The 18,471-nt window shown below is 44.9% G+C and overlaps 1 protein-coding gene across 1 annotated transcript; it reads right to left on the bottom strand.

Annotated features, from left to right (window-relative positions):
• Window positions 1–5,807: 5,807 nt before the first annotated feature.
• LOC139832790 (uncharacterized) lies at window positions 5,808–6,482 on the bottom strand. Its single transcript, XM_071822657.1, has one exon. The coding sequence runs from the start codon at window positions 6,480–6,482 to the stop codon at window positions 5,808–5,810; it is 675 nt and encodes a 224-aa protein (XP_071678758.1).
• Between the last annotated feature and the right edge of the window lie 11,989 nt (window positions 6,483–18,471).

Below are 18,471 nucleotides of genomic sequence, written 5' to 3'. Positions count from 1 at the left end.
ATAATGTTCCGTTAGCGTCATTAGTTGCACAAGAAGAACATGTTGATGTAAACTTCATTAAAAATAATAATTTCAACAACAATGCTTACCGGAACAATTCTAGTAACAACTATAGGCCATATCCTTATAATAATGGCAACGGCTATGGTAATTCTTATGGGAATTCTTACAACAATAATAGGAGTTCACCCCCTGGACTTGAAGCCATGCTTAAAGAATTTATTAGTACACAAACTGCTTTTAACAAATCTGTTGAAGAAAAGCTTGGGAAAATTGATATACTTGCTTCTAAAGTCGATAGTCTTGCTGCTGATGTTGATCTTTTGAAATCAAAAGTTTTGCCTAATGAAAATCATCATAATAAAATTGTTACTACAGCAAATGCCATTCAAGTTAGAATTAATGAGAATATAAGATTAATGGCTGAACTGCGTGCTAGGTGGGATAGAGAAGAAAATGAAAAACTAGCTAAAGAGAAGAATATAGCTAAAGTTTGGACTATTACCACCACTAGTAATGCTAATGCTACACATGTTGCTGCACCTCCTACTAATACTAATAAAAGAATTGGTGTTAGCAATGTTTCCACTTCTAATGCAAAGCGCGAAAAATTGCCTGAAACTGCTAAAACTGCTGAAACTGCCTGTGATAAAGCTGCTGAAATTTTTTCCAACATTGGGGATGATGATCCCATTGCTTTAGATTATAATGGTTTGAATTTTGATGATTGCCACATCTCTGAAGTTATAAAGTTCTTGCAAAAACTTGCTAAAAGTCCTAATGCTAGTGCTATAAATTTGGCTTTCACGCATCATATTACAAATGCTCTCATAAAAGCTAGAGAAGAGAAATTAGAGCGCGAAGCCTCTATTCCTAAAAAGCTAGAGGATGGTTGGGAGCCCATCATTAAGATGAAGGTTAAAGATTTTGATTGTAATGCTTTATGTGATCTTGGTGCAAGTATTTCTGTTATGCCTAAGAAAATTTATAATATGCTTGACTTGCCACCGCTGAAAAATTGTTATTTGGATGTTAATCTTGCTGATCATTCTACAAAGAAACCTTTGGGGAAAGTTGATAATGTTCGCATTACCGTTAACAATAACCTAGTCCCCGTTGATTTTGTTGTCTTGGATATTGAATGCAATGCATCTTGTCCCATTATATTGGGAAGACCTTTTCTTCGAACTGTTGGTGCTATCATTGATATGAAGGAAGGTAATATAAAATATCAATTTCCTCTCAAGAAAGGTATGGAACACTTCCCTAGAAAGAGAATGAAGTACCCTTTTGATTCTATTATGAGAACAAATTATGATGTTGACACTTCGTCTCTTGATAATACTTGATACACACTTTCTGCGCCTAGCTGAAAGGCGTTAAAGAAAAGCGCTTATGGGAGACAACCCATGTTTTTACCTACAGTACTTTGTTTTTATTTTGTGTCTTGGAAGTTGTTTACTACTGTATGCAACCTCTCCTTATCTTAGTTTTGTGTTTTATTGTGCCAAGTTAAGCCGTTGATAGAAAAGTAAGTACTAGATTTGGATTACTGCACAGTTCCAGATTTCTTTGCTGTCACGAATCTGGGTCCACCTCCCTGTAGGTAGCTCAGAAAATTAAGCGAATTTACATGCATGATCCTCAGATATGTACGCAACTTTCATTTAATTTGAGCATTTTCATCTGAGCAAGTCTGGTGCCATTTTAAAATTCGTCAATACGAACTGTTCTGTTTTGACAGATTCTGCCTTTTATTTCGCGTTGCCTCTTTTGCTATGTTGGATGAATTTCTTTGATCCACCAATGTCCAGTAGCATTATGCAATGTCCAGAAGTGTTAAGAATGATTGTGTCACCTCTGAATATGTCAATTTATATTGTGCACTAACCCTCTAATGAGTTGTCTCGAGTTTGGTGTGGAGGAAGTTTTCAAGGATCAAGATAGGAGTATGATGCAACATGATCAAGGAGAGTGAAAGCTCTAAGCTTGGGGATGCCCCGGTGGTTCACCCCTGCATATATCAAGAAGACTCAAGCGTCTAAGCTTGGGGATGCCCAAGGCATCCCCTTCTTCATCGACAACATTATCAGGTTCCTCCCCTGAAACTATATTTTTATTCCATCACATCTTATGTGCTTTTTCTTGGAGCGTCGGTTTGTTTTTGTTTTTTGTTTTGTTTGAATAAAATGGATCCTAGCATTCACTTTATGGGAGAGAGACACGCTCCGCTGTAGCATATGGACAAGTATGTCCTTGGTTTCTACTCATAGTATTCATGGCGAAGTTTCTCCTTCGTTAAATTGTTATATGGTTGGAATTGGAAAATGATACATGTAGTAATTGCTATTAATGTCTTGGGTAATGTGATACTTGGCAATTATTGTGCTCATGTTTAAGCTCTTGCATCATATGCTTTGCACCCATTAATGAAGAAATACATAGAGCATGCTAAAATTTGGTTTGCATATTTGGTTTCTCTAAGGTCTAGATAATTTCTAGTATTGAGTTTGAACAACAAGGAAGACGGTGTAGAGTCTTATAATGTTTTCAATATGTCTTTTATGTGAGTTTTGCTGCACCGGTTCATCCTTGTGTTTGTTTCAAATAAGCCTTGCTAGCCTAAACCTTGTATCGAGAGGGAATACTTCTCATGCATCCAAAATACTTGAGCCAACCACTATGCCATTTGTGTCCACCATACCTACCTACTACATGGTATTTTCCGCCATTCCAAAGTAAATTGCTTGAGTGCTACCTTTAAAATTCCATCATTCACCTTTGCAATATATAGCTCATGGGACAAATAGCTTAAAAACTATTGTGGTATTGAATATGTAATTATGCACTTTATCTCTTATTAAGTTGCTTGTTGTGCGATAACCATGTTTATCGGGACGCCAACAACTTTACGTTGTTGAATTTCATGTGAGTTGCTATGCATGTTCGTCTTGTCTGAAGTAAGGGCGATCTACACTGAGTTGAATGGTTTGAGCATGCATATTGTGAGAGAAGAACATTGGGCCGCTAACTAAAGCCATGATCCATGGTGGAAGTTTCAGTTTTGGACAAACATCCTCAAATCTCTAATGAGAAAAGAATTAATGGTTGTTGAATGCTTAAGCATTAAAAGAGGAGTCCATTATCTCGTTGTCTATGTTGTCCCGGTATGGATGTCTAAGTTGAGAATAATCAAAAGCGAGAAATCCAAATGCGAGCTTTCTCCTTAGACCTTTGTACAAAGTGCGGCATAGAGGTACCCCTTTGTGAAACTTGGTTAAAGCATATGTATTGCGGTGATAATCCAGGTAGTCCAAGCTAATTAGGACAAGGTGCGGGCACTATTAGTACACTATGCATGAGGCTTGCAACTTATAAGATATAATTTACATGATGCATATGCTTTATTACTACCGTTGACAAAATTGTTTCATGTTTTCAAAATCAAAGCTCTAGCACAAATATAGCAATCGATGCTTTTCCTCTATGGAGGACCATTCTTTTACTTTCAATGTTGAGTCAGTTCACCTATTTCTCTCCACCTCAAGAAGCAAACACTTGTGTGAACTGTGCATTGATTCCTACATACTTGCTTATTGCACTTATTATATTACTCTATGTTGACAATATCCATGAGATATACATGTTACAAGTTGAAAGCAACCGCTGAAACTTAATCTTCTTTTGTGTTGCTTCAATGCCTTTACTTTGAATTATTGCTTTATGAGTTAACTCTTATGCAAGACTTATTGATGCTTGTCTTGAAGTGCTATTCATGAAAAGTCTTTGCTTTATGATTCACTTGTTTACTCATGTCATATACATTGTTTTGATCGCTGCATTCACTACATATGCTTTACAAATAGTATGATCAAGATTATGATGGCATGTCACTCCAGAAATTATCTGTGTTATCGTTTTACCCGCTTCGGGACGAGCAGAACTAAGCTTGGGGATGCTGATACGTCTCCGACGTATCGATAATTTCTTATGTTCCATGCCACATTATTGATGTTATCTACATGTTTTATGTACACTTTATGTCATATTCGTGCATTTTCTGGAACTAACCTATTAACAAGATGCCAAAGTGCCGATTCTTTGTTTTCTGCTGTTTTTGGTTTCAGAAATCCTAGTAAGGAAATATTCTCGGAATTGGACGAAATCAAAGCCCAGGGGCCTATTTTTCCACGAAGCTTCCAGAAGTCCGAAGGAGAGACGAAGAGGGGCGACGAGGGGGCCACACCCTAGGGCGGCGCGGCCCCCCCTTGGCCGCGCGGCCCTGTGGTGTGGGGCCCCCGTGCCGCCTCTTGACCTGCCCTTCCGCCTACAAATAGCCTCCGTGACGAAACCCCCAGTACCGAGAGCCACGATACGGAAAACCTTCCAGAGACGCCGCCAACGCCGATCCCATCTCGGGGGATCCAGGAGATCGCCTCCGGCACCCTGCCGGAGAGGGGAATCATCTCCCGGAGGACTCTACGCCGCCATGGTCGCCTCCGGTGTGATGTGTGAGTAGTCTACCCCTGGACTATGGGTCCATAGCAGTAGCTAGATGGTTGTCTTCTCCCCATTGTGCTATCATTGTCGGATCTTGTGAGCTGCCTAACATGATCAAGATCATCTATCTGTAATTCTATATGTTGCGTTTGTTGGGATCCGATGAATAGAGAATACTTGTTATGTTGATTATCAAAGTTATATCTACGTGTTGTTTATGATCTTGCATGCTTTCCGTTACTAGTAGATGCTCTGGCCAAGTAGATGCTTGTAACTCCAAGAGGGAGTACTTATGCTCGATAGTGGGTTCATGCCTGCATTGACACCGGGACAAGGATGAGAAAGTTCTAAGGTTGTGTTGTGCTGTTGCCACTAGGGATAAAACATTGATGCTATGTCTAAGGATGTAGTTGTTGATTACATTACGCACCATACTTAATGCAATTGTCTGTTGCTTTGCAACTTAATACTGGAGGGGGTTCGGATGATAACCTGAAGGTGGACTTTTTAGGCATAGATGCAGTTGGATGGCGGTCTATGTACTTTGTCGTAATGCCCAATTAAATCTCACTATACTCATCATGATATGTATGTGCATTGTCATGCTCTCTTTATTTGTCATTTGCCCAACTGTAATTTGTTCACCCAACATGCTGTTTATCTTATGGGAGAGACACCTCTAGTGAACTGTGGACCCCGGTCCAATTCTCTTTACTGAAATACAACCTACTGCAATACTTGTTCTACTGTTTTCTGCAAACAATCATCTTCCACACAATACGGTTAATCCTTTGTTACAGCAAGCCGGTGAGATTGACAACCTCACTGTTTCGTTGGGGCAAAGTACTTTGGTTGTGTTGTGCAGGTTCCACGTTGGCGCCGGAATCCCTGGTGTTGCGCCGCACTACATCTCGCCGCCATCAACCTTCAACGTGCTTCTTGACTCCTACTGGTCCGATTAAACCTTGGTTTCTTACTGAGGGAAACTTGCCGCTGTGCGCATCACACCTTCCTCTTGGGGTTCCCAACGGACGTGCCAACCACACGCATCAGGGGCGAGGGCCCAGGATGCCCTGTCCAGAGGAGGGGGCGCGCCACTGGCCAGCTCCCGGGGAGAAGCAGACCCACGGGCCGGCCGGGGCAGGCAGGCGGGCAGTCTGGGTGGCCTGGGTGGCGCCTCCACCCTGGCGTCCGCCGGTGCGGCCCTTCTGCTTGGCCGGCTGCTTGCCCTTCCCGGCGCCCGCGCTAGGGGCGGGACCGTCACCGCGGCAGCCGGGGCCGGGGCATGGAGAGGCGGGGCCGCGGGCCTAGGAGACGAGGGCGGTGGTGGCAGAGTTGGCCGCCGCGTTGGCCTGCTGCATCTCCTCCATCAGGAGCATCGCCCTGGTGCGGAGGAAGGTGGGCAGCGGGTCGGTCATGGAGATGACCGTGGTGACAGAGGCGAAGCAAGGGCCGAGGCCGCGCAGGGTGTTGAGGACGAGGGCGCGGTCGCTCACGGGAGAGTCGTTGTCAGGGAGCGCATCGGCGAGGTGCTTCTGGCGGCGACAGTACTCGTGGATGGAGAGGGATCCCTGCACAAGCTGGCGAAAGTCATTGTCAAGGTAGATGGCTTTATTCGCCTTGTTCGCGGTGAAGAGGTCGCGTGCCGCGAGCCACAGATGATGCGTGGTCTGATACCCCGCAAGGATCATGTTCGCGACGTCTTCGTCGATGGCGGCGTGGAGGTAGTTGAGGACGGTGTAGTCGGCGGTGGCCCACTCGGCGTTGGTGGGGTCGGCGGCGACGGTGCCGTTGACGTGGCCGAGGTAGCCGGAGCGGCCGAGGGAAGCTCGCATGTAGATGCACCATTTGGAGTAGTTCCCGGCGGGGAAGGAGAGGAGGACGGGGCCGGCGTGAGGCGGGGTACCGGCGGGTATGAGGGCGGCGGCCGAAGCGGCCGCAGGGGCGGCGGAGGTCCCATCGGTGAGGGCAGGGAGCTCCATGGCAGCGGAAGGTGGGGTGGGGCTAGGGGTGGTGGCGGCCCGACCTAGGCCGGCGGCGGCCGAAGAGGCGGCGGCTAGTGTAGGACCGAGATTAGTCTGATACCATGTAGAAGGGTTTTGAGGGAAACCTCACACGTATAATGAAGTGGGGTTCCGGTGTTTATATAATAGGCCAGAGGGCTAGGTTTGGTTACAATTACAATACAGTCCTACTGTAATGTGCAATCTAACACTGTTTTCTGTTGTACAACAGGAGGAGAACGATGAAGATCAATTGATTGATATCTGAGGGGGTCGGGTCCGTCGCCCAACCAAAACCTTAGTTATGTCCAGTGCTGTTCGATCGCCAATCACATCATGTTTCATTCATGCATGATATTCATGGATTGCCTTTGCTGGTGGAACAGGATAGCTAGCTGTGCCTTGCCACGAAAGGTATTAAAAAAGCCTCTGATTAGACTGTCCTTGTATTGGTGTTAGTTGCGACGTTACCATCTTTCGCGTAAGGAAGGAACTATCTAATTGATTAGCCGGACGAAACATGTCAACGATCGGTTGAATGATGTGATGCCAACATCCGTATTTCTCACTACTAGCATGTGCTGATCAAAGGAGGTTTGGGATTTTGATCCCCTATTATCAGCTAGCTAGGGTAGAGTTCAGCAAATAATGTCGCGGTGATAGCTCGGCTATACCATGACTTCCGTCTCTCCTTTTGTTTGCGTTTGTGATAATTGCAAGTCAAGTCATGGCGCCTATAGCAACACGTATGTTCGCGTGGGACTCAAGTGACGGGCACGATTAAACAACATTTACCCGCAAGTTTTTGCTGATATTACCTATGTTATCCACTCCTTTAATAACCATGCATATCTACAATTTCAGGTGTGGCCGTCGGTGTTACATGTCCACCTATCCAGCCTTTTCTGATGCTCTCATACCGAAACAAAAAGGTACCAAAAAAAAAAAGGTTTTGCTCGTGTGCTTACTAGTTACTACACTATATGGCTAGCTTCAACTGTTTTGTCATCTTGCTACTACTAGGTTATACTAGTATGTGGAGGTAGATAACGTGGAAGTGACGCAATATCAGCACTTTGTGGGACACTAACCTTTGATTTGATACAATAAAAGAGGTCATTGTCCTCACCACATTTTTCCACTTTCTGAATCGTCTTCTAGTAACCAGAATTCCATATCGCATAGAATTTGGTGGTTTATTCTTGCTAAGTACTACCTCTGCTTTAAATTATAAATTATAAGACATTTTAGAAGGCTAAGCTAGCTTTTCAAAACGTTTTATCATTTGGAACAGAGGAGTACGTCTTTAAGAACTTTTGCTCCGAGTAGCTGTTGCTTTGAAACGAGAGAATACGTACCTGTGGCGCATAATATGATGTGATAGGCATAGTTCAGCTGAAATTAGGAAAAAACGTGCAGAGGATTAAACCGGCAGATCCAGGGTCCAAGCAGGATCAGAGAAGGTGCTTTACTTAAGGCTGCTCATAGTGGGGAGTAACATAAGGTGGTGTCATGCATAAGTTACTAGTCCATGTTACTACCTTCATAGTGGAAAGTACCTTAGAGATGGTATCATGCAAAGCCTCATTTATTAGTTTGTAGACTCATTTTATCTTGGGGTGTGTGATGTTATGGTAACATAGCTAGTTACCACCTCCCTCTTTTTTTTCATTTATTGCTATGCCATGTCATCAAAACACCTTGAAATGTGTGATGTTACTATCTAAGTTACTCCCACTATGAGCAGTCTAACTCTCGGTACGTCCAGGTACCCCGGCCGCGCGTTGTACGCACTAAGTTTTTTTTTTTGTAACAGTGGAGTGTATATTTCACCAAGGTTTCCCATTGATCAAACTCAAATGGTGCACGCAGTTCCACAAAGAAACAATTTAAAAGGAGTCAATGTGATCATGCTACTATGATTCCCAATAAGTATCTATCTGTGGTTCCCTCTAATCTTATTTTTCAAAACCATTAATTAAAATGAGATGTAACTTGTATGATACTTTGACTATGAAACTGTACACTCGAGCGGCCGACCAATAATCCCCGGGACTTGTTTGTCGCTGCCTTGGTGACGGAATTGCCTGGGACCGTCCTCGCCCGGGAGCTCCCCTAGTAGGCTAGTACCTCCTCAGCGATCGCTGCTGCCACACGAACCTATGGATGGAGTTGTTCATCATGGCAGTCGCGCCGCTGCTGAGGGCTTCGACCCGCTCTCCGTCCCTCCCTGTCGCAGCGGATGTCCGTGGACTGCACAAGCAACTATGCTCGTCGACTGGAAGGCGCCCCTGCCCCGTGCCGCAACGACCATGCCCTGGCCACGTTGTTCCTCTCGCATGAGCTCCTGGGTGCCCTAGCGCGTGGGTCGCCTCTCGGCGGCGACCTCAGTGATAGCAGACGCGGACTGATTCAGTGATTCAGCACCCCACGCTGCCCAGCACGCGACGGGACCCGACCGACCACTTCGTGCTTCTCCCCTGGAAAAAATCTGAGAGCGTTAAACACAACAACGGTGAAGATTTTTCCATACTAAGCGGGACAAAATCGTAATTTTAGTGTATTTCCACCGTCCATACTACCCTGTACATGTCCGTATGACCGAAGTTGTGTTGTATTTTTTTTTGTACATATCTTCGATTTCAAAACAAGGCATGCACGACGTGAGACGGTACTTAGGCGGATCAGATCGATAACTTGTCATGTGACCTTTTTTATTTTTCTTCTTAGAGGACGTACACATACTGTATCAATGCATACGGATATACATGGTTTGGATATGGGTTTTTGTGGACCCAACACACAAAAAAAAGCCAATTATGACTCTTCAACTTAGTTTAGGGGGGAGCACCGGAGCAACCCTCCCGACTGACACTCCCGTCGACTATTTTGTGTCCCAGTTGATGCGCCCGTCCCATGCGTGCATGTGTCCTAGTTGTGCTCTCTATCCCCGTAGCTATTATTCCCATGTATTAGCGCAGTGATTGCAATGTCAATATACATTAGGGACGCATTTGGTAGCTTGTGCCTCATTTGGGGCTCAGTAGGGCAGACTAGAAAGTTGATAGCCTGATTGGAATGAACCATAGGCCAACTGTGGCGGTTTGTTTGGTTGCTCGTGGCGCATGGATTGGGCCTAAAGGCTCCCGGTATTTGGTTGCATGTGTCTAAGCCGAAATCGTGATGGAGATGGAATGTTGCTTGTTTGGTACCATCCAGGTAAAGGTTGCTGTGTCCAAGCCAAAATCGTGATGGAGATGGAATGTTGCTTGTTTGGTACCATCCAGGTAAAGGTTGCGGTGACCTCTTCTCTTCACTCGTGACCTTACCATAGTATCACCACCATCAAAGACAATGAAGCTACCATTTATTAGTTCAACCTAACAAAAAGGCTGACGAGGGTGCTCCTCGGTAATGCCCACCTTTTGGGGATTAGGGTTGACAGAATCCTGCAGGCTGACACGAGACATCGGATACCAAACAAACGGGGAGAGAGATTTACCGAGGCTCGGTGCCCTCGATGAGGTAAAACCCTTACTTCCTGCTTCCCTGAGCTTCATTCTGAAAATTATCGAGTTACAATAGGGTAGCCGAAGGCTAAGACTAAGATCTCATCGAGAGGCTAAGATTTCTAATGACCTAGCTCTAGACTTGCGGTGAATCTAGCTGTGGTGATTGTGTGTCCCTCGGCAGACCCTATCCTGGCCCTTATATTGCAGGCCAGGTCCCGAGAGTTATGTCCGGGTTCGGCTGGTTTACAAAGAGTTCTGTATCTAAACTTTCCTTGTTCTCCATCCTCTTGCCTTGTTCATCACGTATCCTTCCTTGGAACCGACGTATCGGCGCACCTTGGTAGGTGGATGATCTTCATGGGCCCCTGGTTGGGCCGTAGGAGGTATCATAATATTGGTTACCCGAAGGGTAATGCCCACATCAGTAGCCCCCGAGTGACTGGCCGAAGTAAAGCTTCGGGCAGGGACTAAAATTGTCTTCTGTCGAACGTCCATAATTGCATGAAGATCTTGATCTCTTGAAACAGAAAGCTCATTTTTTATCGGGTGCGCATCCAGCGCTCCCGATGGGAGTAGCCCCCGAGTCTAGGCACGGATGCTTGCAACCGTGTGTAGACTCAAGTTGTACTACTCGAATGTTTTTGGCTGTCGATTTTTTTCTGCAAGCTGTCGTAATCATTCGATATATCTTTTTTATATCGGGTCCTCCATAACTTCGAGTAAAGTCATGCCAATTGATAGTACGTAAGGGATTTGAGTAACGTGCCCAGTTTTACTCGATAAATCGATGATGGTTAACTGCCGATGGCAAAACAACGTTACTCTACTCAGAATCAAGTCCCCGGGCATGATCCTGGATGTTACGAAATCTTCGAATCCATAATTTTTAGGGATTTCTATTTTCGTGCACTCGGGTCCTTACTCAGTTTTCCCCAACTCCTTAGTTTTTCCTCAGTTTTCCCCAAGCCCTTGTCTGAAATCCTCACAAGGAGCTCGGATGGGAGAAATCCTGTTCAGTTAACTGTTCATGCTGACGAGTGGGGCCGCGTCGTGTGGGGTTGGTAGAAAGGGACCGCGTGGGACAGGACGAGACCGTGTTTGGTCATACGAGCGGAGCGGGGGCCGTAGCATGTGGAGCCGTGTGGGTTCGGGACGTGGGCACGAGTGGTTTCTGTCTCTTTCCCCCAGATTAGCAGTTTTCAATGCACCTTTTTCCTCTCTCTCGCTCGATCTCATTCATTCTTGATTGCCCAAATTGGTAGCAAATCAAGAGCAGCTTCTCCTTCTGTTTTTTAACGTCATTCATTTCTTTATGCTTTCGTTTTACCCAATCAGGTAGGAAATCTAGGGCACAAGTCCAGAGAAAATATAGGATAAGCTGCATACAGCAACCAACATAGCATAGATATATTCACGACAGATCCAACAGTACTACCGGTAGATCCAAAATAAGCTACATTTTAGATGAATTTAAGCTGCTCTAGAGAAAGAGCAGTCACATACATAGAGTGCAGTAGGCACGTTCAACGCCTCCAGGTAGCGCCTGTGACTCGCTTGGAGGCTGCGCAGGTGAATCTCAAGTGCTTTGTGTTGGGCCATGAACGCATGCACGTTCACGGTCGTTCCAACTGTAGCGTCGCATCTGCCAATGGATTCAGTATGGTTCACCAGGCAGTTGAAGTCGGTGGTGCGGAGCATCCTGTTGCAGAAGGGGCACCTGTAAACGCCTCGAGCAATGGCCGGACTGCAGCCTCCTGAGGACGTGACGAGTCTTGGTGTGGAAGTACTCGTCGTCACTGTCGATGTCGCTGCTCTACACCTGTCACATAGCACCAAAGATCGTGCAAAAAACATGGAATCAATTGCAACAATGATGGAATAGAGGGTGAACAAAAGATCATGCATGATAATATGTGCACGAAAAAAAGAGGTAGCCTTAGTTACATTTGACACACTTATATCTAGGATTTGAGTCAGTGAACCAAAGATCATGCACAACAAATTTGTACACACCAATTGTTCACTGACCAAACCATGAATTAATTTGTGCCCAAATATTCATCATCGGCACAAATTAACCCGATGGGATTGATTACTCACATAAGTTAACTAAATCTTAAACAAAAGCAAATCCGAAACACTAATAACATAGGATCTAGAACTAGGAACAGACGAACCCTGATAACGCAAGATCTAACACAAAAGGATTGAACTATGAACAGACGAACCCTGATAACGCAAGATCTAACACAAAAGGATTGAACTAGGAACATACGAACCCTAATAACGCTAGATCTAACACAAAAGGATTGAAACGGAATAAGAACAAGGGAACAAAGGTTTACCTCTAGCTCATCGACGATGATGCTGGTGTCGTAGGAGTTCCCCGGTGCAATGTACGACACTGGTTCGTATGGATGCCAAGCGACGTGGGCCTGGATGGGGGCGGCCGGCGATGCGTCGGTGGCTGATGCGTCGGCGGCTAAGTTGGAAGGAGCGACGGGGGCCTGGACCAGCGCGGCGGCTGATGCGCCGGCGGCTGATGCGTCGGCGGCTACGTCGGAAGCGCCGACAATGGGCATCTCATTCTTCTCCATTGCCGGCGGTTTTCTTCGGGGTTTTTTTCTTCGGTTGTGGAGAAGATGATGGGACAGGAGAGGCGGTTGCGATGAGAATGAGAGAGCGGGCAAGCGTCGAGGGAGAGAAAGAGGGGCTCTATAAATACGAAAGTGGCGTGTACCGCAACACACGTCTGCTATGCACGGCTGCAGCGTGCACCGCGACATGAGGCTAACCCTGGTACGTTTAGTGTACTCACTTATAACCTCGGGCCTTATACAATTTTTTTATTTGTACTCAGTTTTCCCCTCGAGTACTTAGAATGGCAAGTGCAATATACTCAATTTTACCCTCAAGTAGTTGGTCAACAGAGAGTCAACAAATGAGATTAACATAGCTAATTGAGTCATTTCATGGGCAAAAAAATCCCAAAAAAAATAAAAACATAGTGGCACATACTCATTGAGTCTTCCTACGCAACCTGCCACCTAGGAAACCTTAACAAACATAGATAAATCAAGTTTTACCACAAATTGCCACTTTTCAGAATCACTAGTAGCTATGAAGATGCATGGTTTTCCACTCAAACCCCTTTGCAAAACATCTTCCCCAAAACATAGTTTGTCTAAATGAGGCCATAATTGTCACACTCATGTATATTTGAATTGCAAATAATTTGATGTAGCCCAATATGAATTATATTGTACAAAATACGCATTTTTCATTTTGTAATTCTTTTGTTTGAATCCCTTAGTCTATTTACTATTTACATGACCTTGGTTTCTTAGTACTACTCAGTTTTGCCCTCAAGTACTGTCACAAATGCTCACATAAGCCCAAACTTATCCTGATTGGTTGAGGCGTTGTCACACGGATCGACTCCACCAACCGTTGATCCACTGATCTAACGGGAAGTATACCCCTCTCCGTCTCTTCGTGGCCACCCCTCTCTCTCTGTCAGTGGACAATGCCACCCCTCTATTTATGTGCAATAACGAGTTTGCCACGTAACTATATTCCCTCTATTTATGCTTTATTTTCCACGATCTAAAAATTTTAAACTAAAAAGTGGTATAATTTTGGTGTACACAAGAGACATACATATTTGCGGATTTCGGTGAATGCATTATTTGTCACCCCTCTAACAATTATCAACTCTCTTTAGCATTCCTTTTCTTTTAGGGAATACAGTTTGGGATATAGTTTTGGTAATTTGAAATCGCCCAAAAGTGGTATAATTTTGGTATAAATATGATTCATACATATTTGAGGGATTTTGGTGAATGGATTATTTATCACCCCTCTAACAATTATCAATTATCTTTAGCATTCCTTTTCTTTTAGGGAATATAGTTTTGGTAATTTGAAACGGCCCAAAAGTGGTATAATTTTGATAGAAACATGAGACATACATATTTGGCATATTTGGGGGATGTTGGTGAATGGATTATTTATCACCCCTCCAAAAATTATCAACTTTCTTTAGCATTCCTTTTCTTTTAGGAAATATAGTTTGGGATATAGTTTTGGATATTTGAAATGCCCCAAAAGTGGTATAATTTTGGTATAAAGATGAGACATACATATTTGTGGGATTTCGGTGAATGCATTATTTGTCACCCCTCTAACAATTATCAACTATTTTTAGCATTCCTATATTCCCTAACACTTCACTTTTTGGTAATTTTGGTGAATGCACACACTAACTTTGAAAACAACGACAAGTACATGTAACTGAATAATGGATTTATAACAAGGGATCCTTTGTAACAACTTCTAGAGCCCGATGAGAAATGATAAGAATCCGATCGCAATTATACAACAAAAAAACCAGCCATCAGATTAGCTTGGTTCTTCAACTCGATCAGCTACCTTAACTGCTTGTTCATTTTCTTCAGTTCTCCCTTCACTTCCACCAGTTCTGCATTGGAAGCATTAGGCATAATCGGAATGGCTCCTCTCTCCACCGCATTCTCTACAGCAAATCCCCCTCCCAAATTGCGCTCCCCAATAGCCAATTGATTCCTACAATTGAAGCCTCTGAACATACACATCGATCCACTCAAAATGCCTGCATTTCTTCAGGATCTGGAAACAACAACGTGAACCCTAAATCCCAAATCGAGGGAATAACAAGAAAATCGAGAGAAAACAGAGCAATTGGAACGAGATCTAACCTTATCCCCTCTCTATATGGCAAGCTCTCGCATGAAAGGAACGCACGTCCACGGTTGCCATTGTCGTCCGTCTTACAGATCAACCGCTTCAGAGGCTCCTGGCGTGGGAAGTCAGGGCATCTTGTCAAAGGCACGGGTCCATACATCGGCCATGAAGAACGGGAGGTCGAAGAGAAACTAGACATCACCCGCCTGCCGGAGAAGAAGAACAATGGGGCACGGGGAAAGAAAGGGGAAGCAATGGCACGGGCACAGGCATGGGGCTGGCTCGGGCTCCCATTTTGCAACAGTCACCTGGGTAAGCTGTGGGTCCGGTGTGCTAACATGGACAAGTTGTGGGTCCCACGATAATATGGATAAGTGGAGACGTGTCCACTGCGGGGCACCAACAGCGGCCCCAATTGCCATCACCAACCAATGGTCGACTAAACGGGATTCCTCCCGTCCGAGCTCCTTGTGAGGGTTTCAGACAAGGGCTTGGGAAAAACTGAGGAAAAACTAAGCGGCTGGGGAAAATTGAGCACAACTAAGGACCCGAGGGCACGAAAATAGAAATCCCTAATTTTTATCGGGTGCGCGTCCAGCGCTCCCAATGGGAGTAGCCCCCGAGTCTAGGAACGGATGCTTGCAACCGTGCGTAGACTCAAGTCGAGCAACCCGATGCTATAATTTCCTTCGGATGCTTCATGAAGAGTCGATACTTTTGGTGACATCATCAATGACGTTGCCACTGCGGTGGTTCGATTGACAATACGTGACCTTATGGGCCCACCCTACTTCTGCGCGGTTAGTTAGGAAATGACTAGTCCTTGCATGTTGACCGAGGTGCCTCCTCGATTTCCGCATGTAGTGGGAGTAATGGGCCGCCGGTTTCTCTCTCTTCTTGGCACGTGTATGACTGGATCTTTGTCCATCTTCCCACGATGCAGAAATAACAGCCACGATCCTCAGTCATTTCTTGTTATAAATAGAGGAACTCTTACGTTTTCACTTTTTACGCCTCCCATACTGCTCATCTTCTTCCTTTGCCTCCTTCTCGCCATTGCCTCTGCCTCCAAGAGCTCTCCAGCGACCATGGGAAGGAAGAAGGGTACCGCCAGCTCCGGTGCCACCGCAGGCGCAACCAAAGCCAGCCTTGACTGGATAGCATCCACCATCTCCAAGCGCCAGGAGAACAAGATGATGTCGTTAGGGCTCATTTTCTTTACCGAATCTGATTTCGTTCATCCAGGTTCCTCTTCTCGCCCAAAGCCTCCAAAGGGTTTTACCGTCATGTTCGTTGCTTTTCTGCAGCGTGGGCTTTCTCTTCCAGCCCACGAATTTCTTTGTTCTCTCCTCTTTTTCTACAGAATTTAGCTCTGGCAGCTGACTCCTAATTCCATTCTCCATCTCTTGATCTTTATCACCGTGTGCGAAGCTTTCCTCGGCATTGACCCCCACTAGGGTCTGTGGAGGAAGATTTTTTTATGTTAAACACCACAATGGTAATGAGGGCCCTCACATGGTCGGCGGTGTCAGCTTCGTCGTTAAGAAGGAAGTTAATTACTTCAACTTCCCGATGAGGGAGTCTGTCCAAGGCTGGCGGCAGAAGTGGTTCTATCTTCGGGACATCCTAGCATCAGGCCGGCGCTCCAATCTGCCACCATTTGATGATGTTCTTGCTGCTGTGCCAAAGAAATCTTGGCAAAACACCCTGACTGCTGAGGAGAGCGAAGTGGCCGATCAACTATACGAAAAGATCTTAGATCTAAATAGTAATAGTGCAGGGGTTAGACGATGTGTCGCACTGAAGTGGTCACAGTGTTCTTAAAGCATCGGGTGCAACCAGTAATGTCAAGGGTTCATCAACTCTGGCTGTATACTGGTGCCAAGGAAAAATCAAGGGCCAGCCCGACTAATTTCTCTGAGAAATTAGTCTTCTGGACGAGGTGCAGCGTCTAACTTGCCTCAGCCAAAAGGATAACATAGCTATGACTTGGGCTCGCTCTCCTCTCGATCTTAAACACCTTCCTTCCGAGGTAATTTTTTATTTGTCTCTCCATCCGATGTTATTTTTTCTTCTGAATCTAAGACTTGTTATTTTACTTTCGACATGCCTCTACCATTGCTCAATGCTATCCACCGACGCCCGAAAGTGCAGTAGCTCCAGAAGATGACGACGCTTCCGGAGAGACTAAGGATGACCAGAATATTCTTGAGGATAGCGATGCTTTGGGTGATGAAGCCCCCGAGGATGATGCACTTGTCAAGTCCATGCGTCGCAGGAAGATTAATGAAGACCTGATGACAACAGCGGATTCGAGGCCTAGCGGCCGACATGACAATGATGCTGACGTAGTTGCTTCTCTCGCACCTTCCCGAGAGACTTTGGCTCCTCAGGTTACAAAAAGACCATCAAGACTCTTCGCCGAAGAAGATGACTTGGAGTCAATTTCATAAGTTTTCTTCTAACTCTTTTTACTTGCACTTAACTTCTTTCAGTTTTACTGAAATTTATTTCTTCTTTGTCCTGCTCCGAGGATGATGACTATGTTCCTCTTTGAAAGAGGGCAAAAGTAATATCTGATAAGGCAGAGTATGCAAAGGAATCGATGCCTTTCACTGCCGGAAGTGATCGTATCCCCACTCCTCCGCCAAGAACAGTCGTGTCCAAAGTAAAAATAATCGACAGTTAATCCTTCAGCAAGCGCCCCCGCTCCTCCATCTTCGCGTGATCATGTAAGCATTTCTTTTTTAGTAGACATTATCCAGCGTAGTATCCACCAGCCCCCGAGCCGATGATTGACACTTTGAAGAAAGCCAAGTATAGGCTAAGATATGCCTATTGTATATTCTGACATAATCCTTCGATTCCCTTGCTGCAGCCAATTTAGGCCACAGTTGATGTTGTGGTAGATTTTGCTGATCAATTCTTTCGACTAGAATCAGAAAACGTCCAACTTCTCTAGGCTGTTAAAACTTCGGCTGATCAAGTGCTAGAAGCTAACAAGCTAGCAGCTGAGGCACAAAGCGAAAACACATGCTTAAAGGACAAACTGAAGAAGTTGAAGAAGAAGAAGAAGAAGAAGAAGAAGAAGAAGGATGAACAAGAGGCAAGGCACAAGGATTTCGTTGAAGCTGATGGGAAGGAAGGTGCCTTCCGCGAGTCCATTGGAAATTTGCTAAGTAAGATTTCTTCATGCTTGTATGCTTCTTTTTCAGAATACTCTACTGTTGTAATGCATTGTTTCTCCATGATATTTCAGGTACTGCCGACATGCCTGTCGACCGTACAAACAAACTTCAAGTGGACTCGATGTCGGATGCCCTTTTGTTTGCAACTGAATCCAGCAACCAGATCCAAGATCTCTTGAAGAAGACCAAAGAGCTTTATCGAGGCTATTCTCGCTGATGTTTTCAAAGCTGGACCAAAACAAGACTCTTGGAGAGTTGCGGACACTTTCTTTGTCGACTCCTCTAATGCTATTGAGGTATTAAAGCGATGTTCTCGTCTTTATGGAGCAGTCCTTACTTTCCAACTTTTGATGGGGCATGGACTTGGTTCTGAGCTGGAGAAACTATCCAAAGAACTACCAATGGATGCTGATACGTCTCCAACGTATCAATAATTTCTGATGTTCCATGCTTGTTTTATGACAATACCTACATGTTTTGTTCACACTTTATGATGATTTTATGCGTTTTCCGGAACTAACCTATTGACGAGATGCCGAAGTGCCA

The sequence above is a fragment of the Lolium perenne genome, chromosome 1, assembly GCF_019359855.2.
Source record: "Lolium perenne isolate Kyuss_39 chromosome 1, Kyuss_2.0, whole genome shotgun sequence".
NCBI classification, from domain to species: Eukaryota; Viridiplantae; Streptophyta; class Magnoliopsida; order Poales; family Poaceae; genus Lolium; species Lolium perenne.
Note: the sequence above shows the minus strand (reverse complement) of the source record. Positions and strands in the feature narration are given on the sequence as shown.

Excerpts from the sequence above, each read along its gene's own strand:
- LOC139832790 (XM_071822657.1), bottom strand. The coding sequence starts at position 6,482 with ATGGAGCTCCCTGCCCTCACCGATGGGACCTCCGCCGCCCCTGCGGCC.